General features: G+C 33.7%; 2 protein-coding genes across 2 annotated transcripts; one reads left to right on the top strand and one right to left on the bottom strand.

The window, feature by feature from the left end:
* Nucleotides 1-956: 956 nt before the first annotated feature.
* LOC132174529 (NAD(P)-binding Rossmann-fold superfamily protein) lies at nt 957-4,570 on the top strand. The gene is made up of 6 exons (XM_059586168.2): nt 957-1,110; nt 2,437-2,604; nt 2,709-2,929; nt 3,006-3,165; nt 4,092-4,299; nt 4,385-4,570. Exons 1-6 carry the CDS (start codon nt 957-959, stop codon nt 4,539-4,541), a joined length of 1,068 nt encoding a protein of 355 aa, XP_059442151.2. The 3' UTR covers nt 4,542-4,570.
* Nucleotides 4,571-7,515: 2,945 nt separating this feature from the next.
* LOC132174713 (zinc finger protein-like protein) lies at nt 7,516-9,784 on the bottom strand. Its single transcript, XM_059586359.2, has 2 exons — nt 8,497-9,784; nt 7,516-8,318 (listed from the first exon to the last, which is right to left on the bottom strand). Exons 1-2 carry the CDS (start codon nt 9,185-9,187, stop codon nt 7,687-7,689), a joined length of 1,323 nt encoding a protein of 440 aa, XP_059442342.2. The 5' UTR covers nt 9,188-9,784; the 3' UTR covers nt 7,516-7,686.
* Between the last annotated feature and the right edge of the window lie 6,922 nt (nt 9,785-16,706).

The raw sequence follows: 16,706 nt of genomic DNA, 5'->3' as shown, positions 1-16,706 counted from the left end.
GAAAATGCTTTATTTTTAAGCAATAGAGCTTTTAAAAATAAAAAGAAAAACAAAAAATTAGTGTTTTTTTTTTTTTTTTTTTTTTTTTGTAGAAAATGCTTTATTTTTAAGCTTTTTTTTCTCAAAAGTAGGTTCATTTTGTTTGGCACAACATTTTAAATATTAATAGTAATTTTAAGTTCCCTAACGCAATCTCAAATAAGGCTCTAAACAATAAAATTTGAGTGTAACTGATGTGACAATGTCATGTAAACCGTCACATCAATTTGTAGTAAAATATATAGCACCCGAAACATTTTCCATATTGGTTTGAAAGTGTCCTGCATTGCAATCAATAAATGGTTTGAATTTGGACCTAGAATGATCAAAATCCCCAATTCTTCATATCATAATTATTAAAATAACTAAAAAAAAAACAAAAAAAAAAGATTTCTTTTCTATTTCTCCAGTAAATTTTCTTGTGTTGAGAGAAAGAAAGCCGGTTTGTAACGCATGAAAGTGATGCTATGGCTCATCACAATATCACATGCATGTGGCACAAACGACATAGTTTAGAATCTTTAGGTACAACCATGCATGTGCAGAGTAGGATTCTCTTCTCTGATCAATTTGTCAGTTAATTTAATTTCCTGGTGGAATTCTCAATTAATTTCGAATTTTATTTAACATAAATTATGCCGACAGATTAATTAATTTGGAGATGTGAAGTCAAATCAAATCCCAAGGGTGATTTAGTTTGCAATAAAGTCGTGATTTTACTATAATAAAGAAAAACATATCAAAATCAATTTAATATTTAAGCTGTCTAGCTACGTACTGATAATGGTTTATATTAATTAATAAAGAAGTCTATATATTATAATTAATATATTCAGACTAGTAATTAAGAAGAAGTTATAAATCATTTCATTTCATGTACGTTATTTGTATTGACATCGATCGGAGAGTTGAAGGAAATGGAGGATTTGGAAGGGGCGGCGGTGGGGGGGAAAGGAGAGGAGCCGCCGCTGACATACTGTGTTACTGGTGCAACTGGGTATATCGGGTCTTGGTTGGTGAAGACTCTGCTTGAAAGAGGCTACAAGGTTCATGCCACTGTTCGAGATCCTGGTCAGTTGCTCTCTTTTTTTCTCAGATAACTCTCAAACTCATCATCTTTTGCAGATCTTTTTTTTTTTTTTTCTTTTTTTTTTTTTTTTTTTTTGGTTAATTTGCTTATATATATATATAGATGCTTTTTTAAGATGAAGATCGATCGCCTTCGTTGACCAGCAAATTTATGAAAATATAAGATTAAAAACAAAAAGGCTAATCGCTGAGTACGAATTTAATTTGCATCGTATAAGAAACTTGGTAAATTCTTTTAGCAATTATATCAACAAAAAAAAAAAAAAAAAAAGGAAGAAGAAGAAGAAGAAGAAAAGGAAGAAAAGTGAATTATGTAATTATATATACTAGGTTGAAAGAAATTCTTTCAACTCAAAACTGTAAAGTATCTATAAAGTTATAAACATTTAAAACGCACATTAAATTCTTAAGGTCATTAATAGCACTTTACTAACTTAGACTAACGCTTTAAATGTTTATAAACACTTGACACTATTTTAAATGAGTTGAAAGATATTTTCTCCAGATTAGTTTGAAAGAAATTTCTGTCGTATCTTATATATTAGACTGAGAATTTAAGGACTTTCTTTTTTAGGAACTGTTATAAAATAAATAAATAAATATCTTCTTTATTCTTTCAGTGATTTTTCTTTTGTTGATCTGAAAGCAAAAACAAAAATTTTAAAAGGGGAATTTAAAATGTGATTTGTATTGTATTGTCTTTATATATTACATGCTGTTTCTCCCAAAAAAAAAAAAGTTCTAAAACAATTTACACGTACGTTTACGGTTTATGCATTATTGTATTAATAAACTTTAAAATTAATATTCAATCTCTTTATCTTTCAATTTGACGACGTTAGTTTGTCTCAAAACTTTAAAATCAAGTAAACGGAAAGATAAATAACAAAAATATTAATAAACGTTTTAAACCACAAACCAAGAAAAGAAAAAAAAAAAACGCCACTCAAAATAAATTAACAAACATTTTTACTTACTTGGACTAAGATCAAGTTAATCTGTGAAGTAAAATATATATATTTTAAAAAGACTTGTGGCTTAATTATAATCCACAATTAAGTGTTCTTAATTATGCCTTAATTGCATGCACATACCAAAAATGTCCTCGGTTTGTGGCATGTCTCTGTTTGTAAAGAACGCAAATTAAGAGTGTCACGTATCTTCAATTATTGGTGTAGTACTTCTAGCTTGCGTTTTCGTGCACTCGGGACGCAAGCCTTATTTGCAATAATATGTTTCATCTTCTTCTTGTAATTAAGAGTAGTAGTATTAAGTAGACTGAAGTGCAAGCCACTCCTATTATCTCAGCCAAGTCATTATCACTACTGTCGCTGTGGACCAGCGGTGAGCGGTTGAGATTGTTCCGAGCTGATATGCAAGAAGAAGGAAGCTTCGATGAGGCTGTAAAGGGATGCAATGGCGTCTTTCACGTTGCTGCTTCAATGAAATTCAACGTTCATCCAAATGAGGACATTGGTAACATATCCCATGAGAAGTTGAGAACCAATTAATCCTTTCAGAAGCCCACAAGTTTGAAGGAATAGCAATTTAATTAACTCTGTTTCTTTTTCCTGGACTAGAGACTCATGTTCGATCAAACGCCATCGACCCTGCAATCAAAGGAACCTTAAACATCTTGAAAGCCTGCTTGAGATCCAAATCTGTGAAAAGGGTTGTTTTCACATCTTCCATTAGTACTCTCACTGCCAAAGACGACAGCTCTGGAAATTGGAGACATGTTGTTGATGAATCGTGCCAAGCTCCTCTGGATCATGTCTGGAATACCAAAGCAAGTGGATGGGTAATGCTTCCTCTCTCCCTCATGCATATATAGTCGTTCAAGTGCTCATCTGATGTATGGAATTTTGGGTTCATAGGTTTACGTACTGTCAAAGCGTCTAACAGAGGAAGCAGCATATAAATTTGCAAATGAAAATGGTATCGATCTTGTCTCAGTAATAACAACTACAGTGGCTGGCCCTTTCCTCACTTTGGATGTCCCATCAAGCATTCGAGTTCTCTTGTCACCAATCACAGGTGATTGCAATCATCTCTCTGTTTTTCATTTCATAGCATACATGAACAGAGCAAGGCAGCCCATCATGTGAGATGATACTAAGGCCCTATTTTGTTCAGGTTCTGATTTTAAACCATTCGAACACCTGTCCAAACATATGGATCCGGACAACCTCTCACATCTTGTATGGGATCCTGATGATGCTATAATACTCAACAATGCTAAAATGTCAAGTCAGATGTAGGTGTTTTGAAAAAGTGTGTATCTGAAATAGAAAAATGTGTCTTTTAGCTAAATATTTGTTGAGCCGTGTTAGTGTGCTTTCTGGCCCAAGAATTTGCTACCCAGTGATTTTTTCCCTGTACAGCAATGAGGTTCCTATAAGACAAAAACAGGTCAGAGAGTCTTCGGTTGTAGCCAAAGACTCTTTGATGCTTAAGTTAGCATCTTTATTTTAGGATAAGAAAGATGATGAAAATTCGCCTCTAGTTATCTATGAATCGGTGTGTGTGTGTGTATTGAGTAAGGTATGCAAGAAATGGAAGGAGTGAGGGTCGAGAAAGAGAGAGATGTGAGAGGGTGAGAGGTTTGCGAGATACAACGTGTATCTCTCTCTAGGTCTTTACTAGAGAGGCCTTGTGTGGTGGAAGGAGAGACTCTTCTTGTTCTCTCCTCTTCTATTTAAGAGAGTCAAAGTGAGACGTATATGTGTTATTACGTGAGTGGGTGGTGACATATTGTAAATAAGTATGAAATGGAGTAGGGCCCATTAAGGGTATTTTCTCCCCAACAAGCCGGATGTAAATGCTCTGAAATATTTGTTAACCCTGTATTGTGTTTCATGTTTTGCTCCAAATAAAATTTATTAGTTATTTTTCTTCAATGACACCTGAGTTCCAAACTTTTTTTAACAAGTCAAGATGTTTGGAATTGATGATCCATACAGGAGACCCTGAGTTGTTTAGTATATTATCTGCTGTGAATGCAAGAATGGGGTCGATTGCTTTGGTTCACATCGAAGATATATGCAGTGCCCACGTATTCCTAATGGAGCATGCTAAAGCAGAAGGGCCATACATATGCTGCGCCCAAAACTCTCTAATGTCCAACTTGGTTCAGCATCTAGCTGAGGAGTGCCCCTGCTCAAATATTAGGTAGCTCCTCACATTTGAAAGGTTATTAGGTTAATGATAAACGTACAAGGGGACTTGATTTCCTCTGATATCCTTATACATGCAGGTCTGTGGAGAAAGAAAGCAATCTAGTCCCTCCTGAAATATCTTCAAAGAAGCTAAGAGATTTGGGTTTCAATTACAAGCATGGAATAGAAGACATAGTACATCATACAATCACTTCTTGTTTAGATTATGGCTTTCTACCTCCTATTGCTAAGTAAAGGCAGATGCTTTTTGTCAGCTAACTGAACCTTTTAATTCAAAAAGCTGTAACATTGTTGGTAGAAATAAATGAAGAGAGAAATCAAGTGATCAAATTCAACTTCAATGTTTGGTATATGTTGCTTTCTCTTATCCTGTTTCTAAAATTCATAGACATTATTAATATGGACATCAACGTGGGCCTGATTGAGAAAAAGATAAACCTGATTTTTGGCGATAAACTGGCTTTGAAGGCGTTGATTCCGGTGCCAACTTAACCTATAACTAAAGGTTAGTATGGAGTTAGGGTTGGTCAGCATCAATGACCTGTTAATTAGTGATCTTAAACTTGTTTAATGCACCAGCAATTGAATGCCAACAAGATGCTTAGAAACCAAAGGCAGCCATATGATGTCTATGTCACCTAAGGCGGCTAAGTATAAATTAATAGAATATAACTTTGATTTTCTGCCAAAGCAGATTTTTGCACTGTCGGAAGAACTCTCATAAACAAAAAGTAGAATAGATAGAGTTTAGGGAGAAAGGGACTCTTCCCTTATTTGGGGATGGTCCCCCTCTTTTATCTTAAATTCCTTGTTTAACCACCTAATGGGCCTATGATTTTGGAGGTTTTTAGGTTTTTTAACCTTTCTAATGAGTTGGCGTTCATGTGTCAATTGGACCACTTAGCTTATTTATGGCATCACCGGCATCAAATAATAATGACAGCTAATGATGTTTTGCAGCATAGCAGTAACAAGAAGATCTGGCAAGAATATGATAATAATACAAGGAAATCATTCCATATACCAGTAGTTTGAAAATTATTGCAGAAAGGTTACATTTGGGCTATGCAGATTTCGTTAGAGAATTAACAAAGTTCTATGGCTTCTATGTGAGACTAGCTAGATGAATTTTCTTGTTTCTCATTGAGCTAAAAGTAGGAACATATTTCAGTTATAGCCAAGGCAACTCTGAGCTTTCTCACTATCCCATTACATTCTTACTTTCAAGGGTAGTTTATATGGTAGGTATAAGAAAAGGACATGCCATTCTAGTGATCTACAAATGTAACCACGCTATGAACATGGTTAGTTCATTCCAGGAAGTAAGAAATAGACTGTTATCTGCTCGCGCCAAGAAGAGACAAGAACAATGTAGGTAAAGCGCCAATTATAGACGTGCTATTATTTTAAAAAGACTAGTCAATCTGAAGCTTTTCTAAAATCACTTATAAAACTCATTCTCATCTAGTAAAGAACCAATGTAGGACTTAATACCCATAAATGCTTTTATAATTCACCGACTTTTGTAAACTATTCATCTTCCCAATGTGGAACTAGAGTATTAAAAACAATCTGTTGAAAAAAGATTTAAGACTGCAATTCTCATACACTTATTGTATAAGAGTCCTGGTTTGAATGCTTCCTATTGAGTGTCATTCATACACATTTATTCTGTTAATATATTTGTTTGATTTAGCCATCAATCCCAAGGAGATGTCTGCATTAAACATTTCTAATGTTTCCTAGTCAGTCAGAAGATTAGTAAAATCTTTCTATGACACAGCAATGGCAGCCCACCAGATGAAGTGTCGAAATCAGGAGTGATGGCATCTGCACTAAATATCTTCATTGTGTTCATCTGCTTCCAAACTACCCCCATTCATACATTCAAGACTGAACATGCATATCAATTCAATTTTCCCAATTCAAATTTTCAGACCAAGTGTTATGATGGGGTGGGTTAGTGTGTACATTTATGAGGTGCATGTGCCAAAGAGCTTTAAATGCTGTCCAGATGTTCCAGCAGGGGGGAAAAATGACAAACCATACACGGGTGGATGCCCTTACAAAGCCTTTCTGAAGTGAAGAACAAAACTTACCCTTTTGAGATTCGAGAGAGAGAGAGAGGGAGATGGGTCCCTGATCTTATCCCAAATTTTGGCTGTGCTCCTCCCCTCCACCAAGCTCCAATGGAAAGCAAACCTGGGAATCAAGGAGTATCAGAGTATTTACAGGACAATCAAATAGCGATTGAAATAGAAGAGACAAAGATATATGCCGGCTGGGCTGTTAATCCTTGATTTTTTTTTTTTGTCTTCTGGTTTGGACTAACCTTTGTTTGAAGCATATCCCTCCCCCACAAGGACCACATGCCACATGCCCCTTTCACCCTTTAGTTTGGAAGTATGCATGCTGAAGAAAAATACAAACATGCCAAGAAGAGTCTAAATTTTCTTCACCCACCAATTCTCCCTTAAATTGCGATGCATCCATGATCCTCCTAGCTATATAACTAAAACAAAGTCCTAGTTTGAGTTCATTAGTTAAACTGATTTTTCTCGTACCCCGTCTTTGTAACTATACGTGAGTTATTCATCATACCAACAATAAAATAACAAGAACAACTTGTCTGTTTGTCTTGCATTTTGACGCATAAAAATTCAAGCTGGCATTCTTTTTTTCAAGAGTCTAGAAGGTTTTACAATATATTACATTGACTTGATAAATTTTGATCACCATTTAAATTGATTTCCAAGCTCACACTTCTAAAAAAAACTGCATCAATCTGCGCAGCCTGACACTACCATGTGGATTTGAATAATTCAATGAATATCATAATCAAAGACTCAAATTGTTTCATAAAATTCAAATCATCTCGAATGGTTTTAAATGAAGGCATCTTTCATTTTTATTATGCCATGATCTCTCCATACTGAAATATAAAAATCTGCCGTTCTTGAATATTTCAGCTCCTATTCAAGTACATGTTGTTAGACTTTTGAGTTTTGACACTAAAATTATCTTTCTCAACAACCCAATGCTAACTACCCTTCATGCAAATCTTATATGTAGCTGCAAAAGTGATCAAATTTCTGCAGTTTGCTATTAATTTCTGCATTAAAAAAAACAGCATTCAATAAAGATGAAGAATGGTAGTACAACACAGCGTGATAAATGAAATCGTAGGAAGAGGTGGGTACAATTAATGTAAAGAAGTACAAATCTTGAATATATTGGCAAGCAACTAGAGGCTTGAAAGAAGAATCAAAGTCCTTCACAACAAATAAAGTGAAAAACCTCCAGAAGCAAAAAGATTTGAAAAACCTAAAGGGATTCACAAAGCTTAAAAAGGATAATGTAAAAGATCTATTATCTTTCTTCAGGGTTTGCAGATTACCACAAAGCAAGGAAGGAGAGCTCTAGGATTGAGCAAATAAAGCTCCTCAATATTTGAATAGAGACCTACTTTACCAGCCAATGAATCAAATCCTGTTTGGCCAGCCATTTCTTGTATGTTCTCCAAAGGCCTATGAACTCTCCCAGCAATCACTCTGCACACAATCAATGCTTTTCTAACAGCTGGGTTTTCCTCAAGAATTTCAGTACATTCAAAAGCTCTTCCGCTAGTGGAGGTGGTGAAAACGCCTATTCCACCCTTGAGCTCCTTCTTTGCAGAGAACCCATTTCTTATGATTCGACAAACGCAGCATTTTTCCCATGCACACAGGCTGGAGGAGCCATTTAGACCAAGAGAGCATGACAGAGTTGTGCCATAGAACCTCAGAAGCTCATTGCCATCGGCGAGGCACCGAGGGTGTTTCTTTGGGAGTTTGCTGGCTTTGATTTTCACCATCTCCCTATATTCTTCGAATCGAGCAAGAGTCCTTTGCATATTATGAACTTTAAGAACTCTCTCAATCCTCCCACAATGGTTCTCAGACTTTAACCAGCTCGTCCGGCATATAATTTCAACAATTTTCCTTGATGAGTCGCCTTCCACAAGTTCAGTAACTGTAAAAGAGAAAATGTAGTGAGACACCAAAATCTCAAGAAAACATTTGTACTGAAGAATCTCAAATACCCAATTCCAATTAAAAAGGTTTGGGAATTGGGAAAAAAACGACAACGAATTCCAGGAATAAAAATTACCCTCATGACTGAAAATTTGAAAAGAGTGTTTCTTAATTACCAGCATGCTTGGAGAGATGATGAGCTTCAGCAGCTTCCCATTTGTTAAACTGCTCTCCACATTTATGGCAAGTAACCGTAGAAGAACCATTAGGCTCTGTTTCAAGAGAGACCCTATTGCTTGAATGAATTCCACCGCCACCAAAAACAGCAGAACCGCCTAATCCAGACCCTTCTCTATCTGACACAATAAACGGAGACTTCCTTGGTGGAGTTGATGTTGTCCTAACAGAAGGATTAAAGTAGTGCATTGTAGGGTGCCCTCCAGGGCCAGGAGTCCCAGGCCTTAAAGTACCCACAAAGGTTGAACCGCCGCCACCACCACCACCGCCGCCGCCTCTGCCATTGTTACCAGTAAAACCACCACCACCACCAATCCCCTCGTGGAAACCACCAAAACCAGTGATTTTGAGCTCACACCTTGAGTTACTCAAAATCACTTCGTGGGTTATTGGGTTGAGGAACTCACTGCTCCCAATAGATCTTGGACTGCAACTTGGTGGCTTCTCCAAATGTCTCTTGCTTCCATGGATGACATCTTTGAGATTTGCTATAGACCTTGAACACCCTGACCTTCCTGCTTTTCTAGTCAAGATTGTGCCCAATTGCTTCCTCGATTGTGGGTCATGAACATCTGATGGCTCTGATTTGCAGTGTAGAGACCTCTTTAGAGAGAACCACACTGTTGGCATAGTTTCCTTATTTCTCCTCTCCTACCTAATTAGCATACAAAGCTTCCCAACCCTTCAATTTTTTCCTCACTCTTCATTCTCAAAAACACATCCCTTTCAATTCCCATTTACCATTCTTTCCACCATGGAAAGCTGAAACAAACAAACAAAAACAAAAAAGCAAGATAGCAACACTTTCTCTACAATTTTTTTTTTCGTCTACTTTAGCTAGAATACAGAATACCCACTTGACTGAGATTTCCTTCCCATTTTCAGAAACCAACCACTCCAAACCAAGTACTCATGCAACACCCAGAAAAGAAGAAGTGAAATTTTCAAGTGCCATGCTGTGTTAGGCACATGAAAAATTTAGATATTTTCTCTGATATATATATATCCACGAGGCTGTGAAGGAGGAAGAAAGTGAGAGAAATTGACTAAGAACCAGAAACCAAAGCGCCCATTTGATTAAGATATTGAAAATTCAAGAAATGTACATTCTTTGGCTCTTGCGGAACATGACAGCCAACTAACAAAAACATTGTTTAGTGACGCCAATAAATGCTAGTTACTGAGGAAGGCAAGCAGTAAAAGACGACTTAAAGAGACACTCATTACACATATCTCAATCGAACTGAGGTGAATCCTCAAAGGAAAACCTGCAGGTTGCTTCAGATTTTACTCTGGTCTGAGAGATTCTGTGGTAAATACAGCTAAAGATCTTTTATATTATTAACCGAAGTGATTTGCTGTCCGATCACCATGCCCCTTCTATTCTACTAAAGCACAAACTAACATTTGATGATTGATTGTGGCCCTCTAGGTGCACTTTTGGGGTGCATGTTTTCAATCTTTGCTATTATGAGGGGAAAAAAAAAAATCCACACGTAATACTTATATGATTACGTTTTCTTTGCTAATGCTTTTTCATTTTTTTTTTTTTGTTAAAAAAAAACAGAATTTAGAAAACATTAACAAATCTTAGTCAAAACAAATATATGTTTGCTTGGAACACTTTTAAGTTTTTAGTCTTTAACATTGGCGACATACCAAGAATTTATGGTGTCCTTTATAACCTTTATCAATGAAAGCCTTCATCTCCTCTCCAAGCAAGTTTATGACGGTCTAATAAATGTAACATTCCTTGCAATGATAAAATAATAGAAATTTTCATCAAAGTTTCAATTTTTGCAATTCACCCTCACAAAGTTTCAATTTTTTTTTCAATTCGACCAATATCATCACAAAATTTTCATATTGCCCCTGATTTTTTTATTTTTTATTTTTTATGAAAACGAAAACAAATTTGGGGGTGCAAAAATGACAAGATGACCAAAGAGCCACCCCGAATTTTTTTAAAAATTTTTTTTTATAAAAAATAAAAAAATAAAAATTAGGGGCAATATGAAAAGTTTTGAATAAAATTGGTTAAATTGCAAAAATTTGAAACTTTGGGGAGGTGAATTGCAAAAATTGAAACTTTGGTATTTGAATTGAAAAATACTGTCAACTTTAAGGGGGTAAATTATAATTTTTCCAAAAAGTTTTGTATATGCTACTGTATGCTTTCATATATGAAAGTCTAGGTAGCAAAATGGCTTAAAACATTTAGTTTGAAAAGTCTGCAAGAGAAGTGAAAATGGCTGAAAAGTGTTAAATATAACTATAAAGTCTTTTTGAAATAGCTGTTGGAGATGCTCTTATGCAACTAATATAATCTATTCTTCAAGTGAGTTGACAAAAAATCAGTGCAAAACTTAAGCGAAAAATACCAACTTATTTAGGTGTTAAAAAAATTTCAAATCTATATCCCCCTAATATTTAAAACTAGATTTTAACTAACATGACCTAAAGTTTTATGTTCTAACAAAAAAAAAAAAAACTATGTTCACTTCCCTTTAAGTATGTTTAGGGTTTAGGGAAGATTTAGAGAAGATGGCTAATTAAGTTTGCTCAGGAAGAAGATGAACATAAAAAAAAATCCCCCTTTACTTCCGAAGTTATCAAAATGAAAATGAGAAATTGAGAGAAATGTGAGGCACCATTCCAAAAGAGCACGGATGGCAGGTTTATCATTTATTTGCATTTAACACAAAATACTCAACAGCAACTGCCCTGCCCTTCACTGTTTGTCCCGTGACTCACAATTCTCAGTGTCCGGTCAAGTCTTCCCTTTATGTATGATTTTTATATTATAAGTATTTGTGAGGTTTATAAATCACTTAGGATTTATGTGAAGTTTATGTAAGTTTATAGATTTAATAGTTAATTAATAAGATAAAATGAGCTAAATATGAAAAAAAAAATATTAACCCCTAATAATTTTTTACATAAAATAATGAAGAATGCTAGTGCTCTCTTGGTGTTCTATTGGTGTCATTTGTCTTAGATGAATATTATTTTCTAAAAACTAAACTGCAAGAGAAATAAAGGTCAATACAATTTTTTTTTTTTTTTTTTGTGTAAATATCTCAATTCATTAAACAAGAAGATTTACATGAAACAAAGTTTCCAGAGGGTGGACAACCCAACTACAAACCCAAATCGAAATAAGCAGTGCTAGTGAAAATGGAAAAGAAAAAAAGAAAAAAAGCCAAACACCAACCAGGAAATGGGTGTTTTATTGACCCCGAAAGAGCCAATAATTTCCCGGTCCTCTATTCCTTAGGCAGAAGCCAAAGATTGGGCCGCATAAAGCGGTATGGGCAGCATAACAGAAGAAGATAGATGTAACCCAATCCAAACCTCAATCAAGCTAAAACAACCCATGTGAGGGGGTTAAGAGGGTGGAAGCACTACTAATCCCATAAACGAATCAGTCAAACTTTCTAAAAATCAATTCATAACTTGATACCATCTTGCAAGTACCAATCCAACTCTAATTTTATTAACCAATCCATTCAATTATATATTATCATTTACAATGCACATTTAACCTTCAAATTTATATGTATTTATCATAAGGGTGATTTAACAATTTATTTTTTTTTTAAAATATGGAACCTAGTCTAATACGTGCCAACTGCCAAGCGTCATCCCTTGCATATATATATATATTTTTAATTTTTTTAATAATAATTTATTGTCATTCTATTAACCTAAACATTAATTTTTAAAAAATTTAAACATATTGAATGACACTTATCACTTGTTATAATAGGTTGAAAAAAATTTCTTAGAATATGTGTCTAAAAAATATTATAAATAAGAGTTTAATTACCACCCCTCTCTCACTCACTCACACACGCACATGATAAAGAGTCGGTGCATATAGATGTTTTGCATTTATTTTTTTTCAACGATAGCAAAGGTGAAAACATGCACCCAACTTAAAGGACCATAATCAAAAACAGTAAAAGGAGAAAGATTTTCGGATAATAATCATTTTAATTACTAATTACTCTGTGCGTCTTACTTTTTTAATAATATTAAAAAGATAAATGGATGAATGACCTCAATAAGACACGTGTGCTCATGTTTTATTTGTTTGTATAACGTTTTGTAGATTTGAAAGGGTTTTTCTTATTTATTTATTTATTTTTAAGAATGTTTTACGACGAAATTGTCTGCACGTTTTGAAAACTTCTTTGGACACCCCAATGAAAAAATAGATAACGAAAGCGAAAATAGAAATAAGAGACAACCTTTGGTGCACACTAATATTAGATTATTTAGTATTATGATTAGGTTATTAGAATTCAACTTTATTTAAATTTGAATATTCTAACTTTAAGTTTCATCTACTTTTTTTTTTTATAATAAAATCTGATCTCATTCAAAAGAACATCAAAGTCGGAGATCTACATAACAAGAACTAAATGCTCTAAATTGACTAAAACAAAAATACAATTAGGAGTTTCTTCAAGCCAAACCTTGTAAAAAAAAAATTTTGCTGCCTCATTTGCTAGTCTGTGTGCCGCCATATTTGATTCTCTCTTTACATGGCACACCTCCCGGCTCCTGAAACCCTTTAATACTACTTTGGCATCATCAATGACCTACCCATAACTATAGCTGCTTGACTCCGTCTCTGAATAACCACGTGTTGTGAGTCCCCTTCAAAAATCACTTCTCTCAAACATGTGTTATGACTAAATTCCACCGCATGGAGAGCAGCTATTTGTTTCTATTTAAAGATCATTTGGTTGTTAATGAAAAATCAAAATTAAAAAAAAAAAAAAAAAAAAAAAAATTGGTGAATTCTGGTATTCTCTTGTCCTAAGTGAAGTATTTTAATCATGATAACCTAATCATAATGTTAAACAATCTTAATCCTAATGAGTTATTTCAACTCAACCCCTAACCCTAATCTTATCCATGTCATGTATCATCTTCATAGTCCATAGATATCACTTAAACTAAGCCTTAATTATTCCATTGTTGTTAATAATAATAATTGTTAATGCACATGTAACATAATGTGGTGCTTGTGTGCAAGACTAGAGCATGTTGATTTGAAATTTTGAATAGATAATTAAAAACATTATTTTGCTGGCAACCAAAGACTAATATGATTGATTAGTGGGTTAGAAACTTCATTAGATGCCAAGTGCACCAATTGATAAATTTTGTCAAATCATGTGCACGAATTCCAAGGCCATTAGCATACATGGAGGGGCCATTATAATTTAATAGATCAAAGACTTTCATATGCTTAAAACAGAGTAGGGCCTATTGCACCAATTACATATTTACAAAATCATTTATTCTAACCAAACGGTAAATTCAAAATAAATAGTAATGTTAGATATTATATTATTAATTTATAATTGAAAATAGGTTTGTTAGAAGTGTTACATCATTGTTGGGTGAATGTAAGCATTTCTCAAACTCTCATTCATTTTCAACCATTTTTTTTTCAAATTCACAATTGAATATGTAGGATCCAATGGCGAATTTTAAAAAATAGATGATGGATGTGGGTCATTCATTGTGGATTTTAAAAAGAGAATTATTGTATCTACCATTTTTTTTTTTCTAAATGGTTTGAATTTGCAATAATGTTAAAAATGATATTTTTATCCCATAATTATTTTACACGTGGCAATCACAATCAATATTTGGATGAGTCACTATTTTTTTTGAAATAACTACGAGACAAAAATATGGTATATAGCATTTCTCTCAAATTCTTCTTCATCCTTTATAAATAATTGATTTTCTATTTATTATTTTATTAGTAGTAAAACACGTTGTAAAACAATGACCCATTAAATAAAAAATAAACGACATAAATATAAAATTCTAAGAATTTCAGTAAATTCAGATATTTCGAATGTGACAAATGGGCATTGAATTGAGCATCATCGCTATCATTTCCAATCGTGTAAAGTTTCCTTTTTGGCCGACTCATGTTTGAGTGGTCACAAATGTTTTCCTTTGAACAAGATTGGTGGATAATTAAGATAATTAAGTGGATAATCCATATTATTCAGATAATTAAGTGGATAAATTTTAAAAAAGAAAAATGATAAAATGTGATTTACTTGTTCCCGATTCCCCAAACCTTTGCATTCATTGAAGGTGTCCAAAGTAGAGTTCACAGAAAAATATGAGTGCATAGGGTTTAGAATTTATTTATTTATTTATTTTTTGTAAGTTGTAAATGATTTTTAACTCGTCCTTAAATTGTGGATTAAAGTAAAACAACAATAATGAGAAGGCAGGAGAGTGGTGGCCGGTGGGCCTTGTTTGGGGAGGCAGAGCTCATTATTAGCTTTGACCACTAATCTCTATACGGAGTACCCTTTTAACTCATTTTTTGAACCACCAAAAGGGTGGTGAAATAGAGGTATATAGAAAGAAAATTGGGATTACAATTTTCATACTTATTTAGGCCATTTTTTTAAACTACTTTTTTGTCTCTATTCTGTCATTATACCATTAAAGATGCTCTTCAAATTGGATTATTATTATTATTATTATTATTATTTTTAATTTTGTCGATTAAATTAATATGTGTTCTTAAAGTTTGTCATTCTTGCATAAATTTAAATTTTATTATATAAAAATACACGTGAAAATTATATAATAACATGTATTAGAGTAAAGTAGATTTATTTATTTTTTATTTTTTTAACTCAATTGGAAGAAAAACACCGAAAGCATTGAGTCCAAAGACAACGATATCAAAGGGTGTACAAAATTTCAATGTTGACACTTCTTTTAAGGTTTTTGTATTTAGTTTTTGGTGCAACAGAAAATAATAGTCAATAAAAATATTTTTGCTATGACCGAAGAAATTTGTTTAATTTTCGTAAAATATATATATATATATATTTTTAATCTCATGCTCAAATTCCCGCAGTTCACTAGACCACGGCCAAAACGCCGACAGATCACTGCTAAAACTCAAAATTTTAATTTTAATTTTTTTTTTTTAAAAAAAACAATGTGAGAAAAGTACACTTTACCCCCTCAAAGTTTGGGGCAATTTTCAATTCGACCTCTAATGTTTCAATTTTTGCAATTCTACAAAATTTATCCCAAAATTCCCATATTGCCCCTAATTTTTTATTTTTTATATAAAAAAAGATTGGGGGTGCAAAAATGGGCAGATGGCCAAAGGGGTGGCTACGGCCACCTTGATTTTTTTTTTTTTTTTTTTTTAATAAAAAAAATATGGGTAATATGAGAATTTTGGGATAAAATTGGTCAAATTGCAAAAATTTAAAAATTTGGGAGGGTGCATTGCAAAATTAAAATATTGAAGATTAAATTGAAAATCGCCTCAAACTTTGAGGAGGTAAAGTGTAATTTTTTCAAACAATATAATATATTAAATGTATCAAAGAGGGGTTGCTTGCCCTTACTAAAGTGGGTAGGAAAAGGCATGAAAGAAGTAACTCAGTGAGAGGGGGGGGCCTCAAGAGGTGGATATGTATGTATGGTCGTGTATCCATCCATGAATGCAAGCACATGACGAATGATGATGCCTTGTAGGTTGCTATTCGGCATTCTTCCCCAAACCCTTGGCCTTTATAATCCGGACGAAAGCTCTGACTTGGCAACCCAATTGTAGACTTCTCTCTGCCCTTTTCAAGGCAAATACCACACACGAAATCCAAGAAATCTTTTGAATGAATGCCATGAGTTAATAATGGCCTTTATATGTTCTAGAATATCTTTTTATCATGCAATTTTTATGTCTTAATAATCATTATTTTTAATTAAATAATTTAAATTGTATCAACTCAGCATAAGATATGTTTAGAAGGCTTAAGAAAGAGAGAGAAATCAAATGGAGCATAAAAATACCTAATCTATGTTGTTTGGATAGTATCTCTTTTATAGTGAGAAAATCTTGAATATGGCACTCAGAATCTCTTAGATCATTGTCATGTAATGGAGGGCTGTTCAATGAGTTTTTTATATTAAACAGGTTTTAAGTTTGAACTTTATATTGAGTGAGTCGGGTTGTTAAGCCTAACCGGACAACCAAGCTCGATAGTACCCTTAAATGCCCATGTGCAAAAATTGAACAAAAGAAATTTGAAAGTTTTGACCTAAAAACCATCGGAAATGAGCTCGACGGTGGTGG

This window comes from Corylus avellana, chromosome 3 (genome assembly GCF_965113065.1).
Source record: "Corylus avellana chromosome 3, dhCorAvel1.hap1.2, whole genome shotgun sequence".
Lineage (NCBI taxonomy): Eukaryota > Viridiplantae > Streptophyta > Magnoliopsida > Fagales > Betulaceae > Corylus > Corylus avellana.
This window is presented reverse-complemented; position numbering and strand designations above follow the sequence as displayed.

What these genes read in the sequence shown, in the direction of transcription:
- LOC132174529 (XM_059586168.2), top strand. Translation starts at nt 957, where the DNA reads ATGGAGGATTTGGAAGGGGCGGCGGTGGGGGGGAAAGGAGAGGAGCCG. An exon ending in TGCCACTGTTCGAGATCCTG is followed by an intron (nt 1,111 to 2,436) that starts GTCAGTTGCTCT and finishes CTATTATCTCAG; the next exon opens with CCAAGTCATTATCACTACTG. An exon ending in TGCCCCTGCTCAAATATTAG is followed by an intron (nt 4,300 to 4,384) that starts GTAGCTCCTCAC and finishes TTATACATGCAG; the next exon opens with GTCTGTGGAGAAAGAAAGCA.
- LOC132174713 (XM_059586359.2), bottom strand. Translation starts at nt 9,187, where the DNA reads ATGCCAACAGTGTGGTTCTCTCTAAAGAGGTCTCTACACTGCAAATCA. An exon ending in TCATCTCTCCAAGCATGCTG is followed by an intron (nt 8,319 to 8,496) that starts GTAATTAAGAAA and finishes TCTCTTTTACAG; the next exon opens with TTACTGAACTTGTGGAAGGC.